Here is a 7,277-nt window from a genome sequence, read left to right on the forward strand (position 1 = left end):
TATCTTGCCAACTCCTTATAGCATGGTTCACAGTAGGTATGTCATGCACATGGACTGGCAAATGGAAATAAAGCGCAAGTTTCATGAGACGACACTTACCTTTCAGAAGTGCTATGCCTCCGCTATTTTCGTGTCCTCCTATGTTCTAGTCCATGCTTTTTTCTTTTTCTACGCTGACCACGAGCCACTAAATTGATTTTACAGTGGTCACAATTTGCAACCTAGCCCTGGGTATGGCGAATAAGAAGTGTAGTCCTTGCTCTGTGATACACATTGCCCACCACCGCCCCCCACCTCGCCCCCAGAATCCGAGCTTCCAGATGTGACCTCAGAATCCTTCTCAACACAATGTCTACGTAGCTACAGCCAATCACTTGAAGTCAGAATCAGAGATGAAACCTATTTATTAATATCCTGACCCAAAGCTCTCAAAAACTGAGGCTCGAAAGAGTGATTTGCCCAAGGTCATACAGCAAGACCTTGGGTAAACTAGGACTCCTGTGGACCCACAAAGCTACTTCACTTAAATCACCAGGGAGGAGACACAACTGACCCCAAACCTAACAAGAGCATGGAAAAAATTTAAATTTTCACCACAACCACGAAGAGTCAGCTTATACATCTAGTAAAACATGGCAGGGGAAGTTCTTATCAACCCACCAAGGAGAAGACAGGAGGATTCTGAGGTCAGAGATAGCAGCATGCCAAGAGCTGAGTCAAAGGTTGGGTTAGGGGGGAACTGTATGCAACAATGGAGGAGTTTTTCAAACTCTGTTTCTCAAATGAAACAAACCATTGGCTGTTTATTTTCTAGAACCAGGGAGAGGTCAGCCTTATGCTGACCAGCCATCTTTGTTGCCTTTCTTCTGCAAAGCAAGAACCCTTGTTCAAGTTCACCTCTGTGCAGGGCTGAAAGCATAAGCAAACCCTTTTACCTAGCTTGGTCCAAAGTCAAGCTATAAAGCAGGCCCTTGAAATTTCAAACCTTATTAGAAAAAAAAAAAAAAAACCCTCCTTAGGCAGAAAAGCAAAACATTAAGTAATAAGAGTCTCTACTGTGAAACAGTATAAATGATCTTTCACCAAAATAACTCAGCCCATCATCAAATTACCACCCCTCAAGTCCAATTTGCCAGATTTTTTGCCCAATATTATAACAGAGTTTGGTGAACAGACATAGGCTAATAAAAATGAGCTCATATATCCATTTCTGGTCACACTTCCATCTAAAATAGGAGGTGAGAGAGGCCAAGGCCTAGGTCGGATCTCAGTCCTGGGAGACGCCAATAGAAACAAAAGAGAACTGACCCCGCCCCCAACAGTACCATCATGCACCTCTATTTCCTTTACAACAAACATGATCAGAATAACCAATTTTTTTTTTAATGAAAGGAAAAAAACAAGTCTACAAAACAGAAATGATTTTCAATTCCTCGCAAGGGGTTCCCTTGAAACCACAGACAACACAACAAAATTTCAGCAGAATGGAATTGAAGGAATCTGAGTTGTGTGTCAGGAGACCCAGGACACACAAAGGGACGTGCTGCAATATTTTTAATTCCTTGCACCAGAAATAACCTGTTATCTACAACCCTGACTTTTTCTCGCATGCCCAGTAGGGGTGCCCACCTGCCCTTCCCCAACCCAGGGGAGAGCTCCCCTCCATCACCTGCTAACTCAGACCTGTCTCATGAGGCCTCCCAAGCCCTTGGAAATTACGAATTCTTTGACCGTCCTAGGCATTGGCCTAAATAATTCAACAGAAAAAAAATTTTTTTTTAATTATGTTACTTTAAAAAAAAAAAAACACGGAAAAAAAAAAAAAAAAAAACACCTCATTCCAAATATGTCAGAATGTGGCCAGTCAGCCCTGAAGGATTTCGTTACTAAAAAAATAAAATCTCCCAAATGCAATGGTGATGATGGGAAATGTTGAACCTCTGCCATGGTCAAATATATTTCACAGAATTCGCATCCCCTCAGAAATCTGAATCCCCACAAAATGGGGTGGGAATCCATGAACTGGGGCCACCATTTTTCCCAAGACCAGCTGGTAGCTAGCGAAGGGGCCACAGGGTTTCCCATCCTAGCCCTGTGTGACCTACCATTAACCCCCACACAAGGTCCCACCAAGATCCCACCCTCTCAATACTAACAGTACTCACCCCCTCCTCTGAACAGAAAATTAAAACTTTTTGGGGGGGTGGGTGTTTCAAAATCTCCATCAAGTTCAACCATAAACTAATTCATCACAAATAACCCTTCAGCTCTGGGTGGGTTATCTTATTTTCCTCTGTCAAATTTCAATTCAGTAAATATTTGTCCTCTAAAAATAATTTTTTTTTGTTTTCACCTTCATTTGATTTCATTTTAATCCCAAGAAACTATGTCAAATACTGTCTGCATTTGTGCTTTCATGTTCCAAAGGCAAGTACCTTTGGGTTTGGCTTTGTGTCTATTTTAATTTTTTTCCTTTAAAAAAATTAAATTTTGATGCTACAATCAGCCGAATTGGTGTTTTACCCCATTTTTTCAGCAAACTTAAGTGTTCCACTAGAGAAGATGGATAAGAATCAGAATTTTCATCTCCTCTCTGTCCTCCCTTCTTTTATCTTTCCTTCTTAAGTCAGTAAAATTTGTGTTTTTTCAATATCACAGACCCCCCCCAAAATGATCAAAGCGAATGGATTTTCTTTTCCCCTATGAAAGTAATCAAATTTGTGAAAAATACCAAATGCTAATGAACTACCAACCCCACATCACAATCAAAGAGGCCTAAAACCAATCTGGATTTTTTTAAAAATAATAAATTTTTCAAATTGGAAGAGTAAGCAAGCACAGAAAAGGGAAAATTCTCTCCTACCAAGGATTCTTCAACCCTTGTCTTTATCAACTGATTCAGTTGCATGTCATAAAAAATGAGCTTCTGTGAATCCACTGTTAGTTTTTTCATAATAATGTTAATTATGCATATCTTATTTTAATGGCGGTCTCTCCTACAAATCTGTGGGCTACTCAATTTGTATAATGTAATGAATTTACATTTTTTTCATTGAATATTGCTCAAAAAAGGTTCCTGACATTTTATGGATAAAACAACAACAAAAAAAGAAATGCCTAGACCTTTCAGGAAACAAAATCAGAAAACAGTCTTAATTATCTCATCAAAACAAAAAAAACAAAAAAACAAAAAAAAAACAACACAAAACCCAACAAATGCAGGGGAAAAACACAGAATTTCACTCTAACTTTTTCAGTTTCTGTTTTTCTTTAGAACCTTGGGATTTAAATGCAGTAAAATGTATGTGCAAAATTAGAAGAAAAAAAAACTACAATTTTTGGGTGTGTCCAAAGCCAACATTTTAGGATCTATTTTCTCTTTTAAATCCTTCCCTCTTGAAAACAGAAAAACTTTAAATATTGCCAAATGGTTAAATTAGTCTTTTCTGCCCGCTGGGCTAAACAAGTTCCAAATTACAATGAAGTACAATTTCTAATTGCTTCATAAAGCCAATTCTCCAGTTTTCTCTAAACTCACAATTTCCCTTCTTTCCTCATTCCAATTAGTTTTTTTTGTCAAACTAAAATGAGTTAGGAAGCCAAACTGACTTCAGTTTTAGGAGGCTTTCTGCTTTTTCCCCCTCAAAAACTGAATTCATTCAAATTCCATCTTAATTTTCATTTACATATTATCTGGATTTGGCTTCAGAAATAAAAATTGTCTCCATGCTCCCAGAAAGATCAAAGTGAAAATTTTCACCCCAAAAAAGAAAAAAAAAGAATCCTTTCCCCCTCCACTGCCTTACAGTGCAAACTTTTGAAAAAATAAGAAATAAAAAATATTTCTTTTCAATTTTAATTTCTTTTTTTATTTACAAAATAGTATCCTCTAGGTGGCGTCGTTTTAATGGGAAAAAACTACCGTTTGAAGAAAAATTAGAAAAAAAAATTGAGAAAGGGAAATATGGCCTAAAAAAAAAAAAGATTGTTGCAAAGATGGGGGGGCCAGAGGGGAAAGATCTCCCGGGGGGTCATCAAGAACCCCGAGCGCAGAGGGGGTCAGGGGGAAATTGCAAATTTGGGGGGGAGGGGGGGAGAGCTGGAAGGGGTTGCATTTTTGCAAAATGTGAATTGTCCAAACTGAAATGGCTGCTCTGTTCTCTCGCCGCTTTGTTTTCTGGGCTCCGGTCCGAGCCCGGGGCTAGAGGGGACGCTGGGTGGGGGCCCGAAGAGACCCCCGCGTCACCCCCAGCCTCCTCACGCCCCGCGGCGCCCGGGGGGGCTCCCCAGACCCCGACCCCCCGGTTTGCGCCCACAAAAAGCCCGCAAACGAGCCCAGGCACTTTGCATTTTGCAAATCTTGCAATGAAGTGGCGCAGCGCCCCGGGCCCCAGCCCCCCGGGGTCCCCCGCGCGGTGCATGCCCCCGGCCCCCCGTCGTACCTGCGGAGCCGCCGCGCCGCCCGGCTGGTTCATGGGTCCGTGCGGGAGGAGGCGGCCCCGGCGCGTCCTGCTCCTCCCGGGCCGGGCTGCTGGTGCGCGCACAATGCCGCTGCCGCCGCCGCCGCCGCTGCCGCCGCCGCCGCCGCCGCCGCTCCCTCCTCAGCCCGCCCCGCTCAGGCCGGGGGGGCGGGGGCGCTGGGGGCGCGCGGGGGGGGGCACCCGGCCCTCGCCCCCACCCCCGGCCCGCACCGGCCGCCGCCGCCGCAGCCGCCGCCGAGCCGCCCCTCGGGGGGCCGCCGCCGCCCCCCGCCGCCCTGCCCGCCCCCGGGCCGGCCTCGCCGCGCGGCCCGCGAGCTCCGGGCCTCGGCCTCGGCCTCCGCGCCGCCGGCCTCCGCGCCGCACACAAAGCCGGCCGGCCCCCGGGCGCGCAGCTCCGGTCCGCCCGCCAGCCCCCGGGCCGCGGCGCCGCCGCCCCCCAAACTTTCCCGCGCCGCGCCCTGCCCTCCCCGCGCCCCCCGCGCCCGCCCCCCGCCGCCCCTCTGCCCGCCCCCAGCTCGCCAGCCCCTAGCAAAGGTCATGTTCGCAGTGGAAAAAAAGTTTGGGGAGCCGCCTCTTGGCGGAACACAAGGGGTTAATGGGAACTCTTCTGCTCCCCCCACCCACCCCCCCCAAAAATCAGATTGTTTTTTTAAATAAAGTTTGAAGAGCTGGCCTTATGGAGGAATTGCGAGGCTCAGTGGGGATGTTCCTCTTGCCCCTGCCTGCCCCCTCCTCCAAAAAAAAAAAAAAAAAAAAAAAACTCTAATGTCATTTAAAAATAAAAGTTTGAAGAACCAGCCCTGGGTCAGACAAGAGGGCTTAAGGGGACTCTTTTTAACCCCCCCAGTCAGATGGATTTAAAAAATAAATATTTGAGGAGCTGCTTTTATGTGAAATGCGGGATGAAGAGAGTATTTCTGTCTACCTTTGTCAACATAAAGAACAGATCTATATTAAAAACAAAAGTTTAAAGAACTGGCCCTGGGTGAGACACTAGGGGTTAAAGGTTAAGGGGAGCTAGTCCCCCTCCCATATCCCCCAATTAATTTGATATTAAATAGAAGGAAAATTTGAGAAACTCTATGTGAAATAAATTGTGAACAAGAATATTTTGGGACGCCTGGGTGGCTCAGTTGGTTAAGCAGCTGCCTTCGGCTCAGGTCATGATCCCAGCGTCCTGGGATCGAGTCCCACATCGGGCTCCTTGCTCAGCAGGGAGCCTGCTTCTCCCTCTGCCTCTGCCTGCCATTCTGTCTGCCTGTGTTCGCTCTCTCCCCCTCTCTCTCTCTGATAAATAAATAAAATCTTTAAAAAAAAAAAAGAATATTTTTACCCAACTCTAAGTATCAGATTTTTTTTTTTAATTGAAGGAACTCCCTCCCTATGACTTAGGAAGGTCTAACCAGGATTTTTTTTTCCCTGTCCTCACCTCCCCCCAAAATCTAATATATATAATTTTTTTTTAATTAAAAGTGTGATGGATCTTGCTAGCCAGTAACAACACAAGAAGGATTACTGGACCCATCCTATATCTCCTACAGATGACTGATTTTTCCTAGAACAAAAATGTGAAGAACTGCCCATATATGAGATGAGAGAAATCCTTCTTTACCCCTCCTAAGAGAAAAATGTAAGGGTACTTTAAAAAAAAATAAACCCACTAGAAATTAAGAATAGACAGGTATCTGCTCCCACTTTTAAAAATTTTTTTTTATTTTTTTCTAATGTTCAAAGAGTTGAATTAATAGGAGATAGGAAGAGGGTTTTTTTTTTTTCCCCAGAAATTTTTTCACTGCACCCCTCAGAAAAATTATTATTTTTTAAGTGTCAGGAAACTAAGGAACAATATGGGAAAATAATCTCTCTTCCTGGAGAAGGAAAATATGGGACTGGAAACGTACAAAAAAAGGCAGAGAGAATCAAGAGACGCAACTCTTCCCCAGACCAAACACACAAATAAAGTTAAGAGGAGCCTTCCAACGATTCCCTCCTCCGTAAAAGGCTGGAGCCATTAGAAATAAAAAGTGGCCATTTCCCCTTCCCAGGCAGCCTGGCAAGTGCGTCCCTGGCAGAGATCTGGCAGCCTCCGCCAAGACTGCTGTCAGGCAGGCACTAAGGGGAGCAGGTCAGCCTGTGGAGTCTGGCAGAATTGGGCTCCCACGAGCCCCCCACATATATGATGGCCAGGCAACCCCCTGCCTGTCCGCCCCTCATCCGCCATGTGGCTGAGGCCTTGTTACCCAGAGAGATGTTCCAGGTTTGATGTCTTTCTGGCTCCATCCCTGTGTGAAGGTTTCTGTGCACCTGCCTCCGGGCTAAGACCTCTTCTCTCCCCAGTAGAGCTAAGCCTATCTTCAGGCACCAAAGTTGAAAGAAACTGGACCGGAATGACACTGAGTCTGGGTTCCTAGGGGCTCAAAACTGTAAGATACCAAAGTAAAAAAGAAAGAACCCCTGCCCTATCCATGTGGAAAACACGACCGGGTAAGTATTCACTGAGCTCGTACGGTGTGCCAGGCATGCTGTGTCTAGTAAGGCAGACACATCAGAAAGAAAAGGATTACTTGCAGCCGCCCCCTTCAAACTTCAGGAGCTCTCGAGGAGGGCCTGTTCAAACACACAAATTTACCGGGCCCAGGCCCAGAGTTTCTGATACAGTCAGGAGTAGGAACTGAGAGTTTGCATTTCTGACAAGTTCCCAGGTGATGCTGATGCTGTTGGTCTAAGGTCCACACCATTTAAACCATTGCAAAACGGTGCCAACAGCCAAATCACAGGTCCAGAAGAAAGAGGAAG

The 7,277-nt window shown here is 45.4% G+C and overlaps 1 protein-coding gene across 20 annotated transcripts in view; it reads right to left on the reverse strand.

Annotated features, from left to right (window-relative positions):
• The window catches only part of ZNF618 (zinc finger protein 618), a 182,804-nt gene extending 178,112 nt beyond the window's left edge, over window positions 1–4,692 (reverse strand). For 5 of the 20 annotated variants that reach the window (XM_059143340.1, XM_059143352.1, XM_059143351.1 and 2 more), the window contains exon 1: window positions 4,443–4,688. In XM_059143340.1, the coding sequence (XP_058999323.1) occupies window positions 4,443–4,475 (33 nt within the window). In that variant the 5' untranslated portion in view covers window positions 4,476–4,688. Of the gene's footprint in view, window positions 1–4,442 lie in introns of all 20 variants that reach the window. The other 15 variants (XM_059143342.1, XM_059143347.1, XM_059143348.1 and 12 more) reach the window with 7 other exon arrangements.
• Between the last annotated feature and the right edge of the window lie 2,585 nt (window positions 4,693–7,277).

Source organism: Mustela lutreola, chromosome 12 (assembly GCF_030435805.1).
Source record: "Mustela lutreola isolate mMusLut2 chromosome 12, mMusLut2.pri, whole genome shotgun sequence".
In the NCBI taxonomy this organism is placed as follows: domain Eukaryota; kingdom Metazoa; phylum Chordata; class Mammalia; order Carnivora; family Mustelidae; genus Mustela; species Mustela lutreola.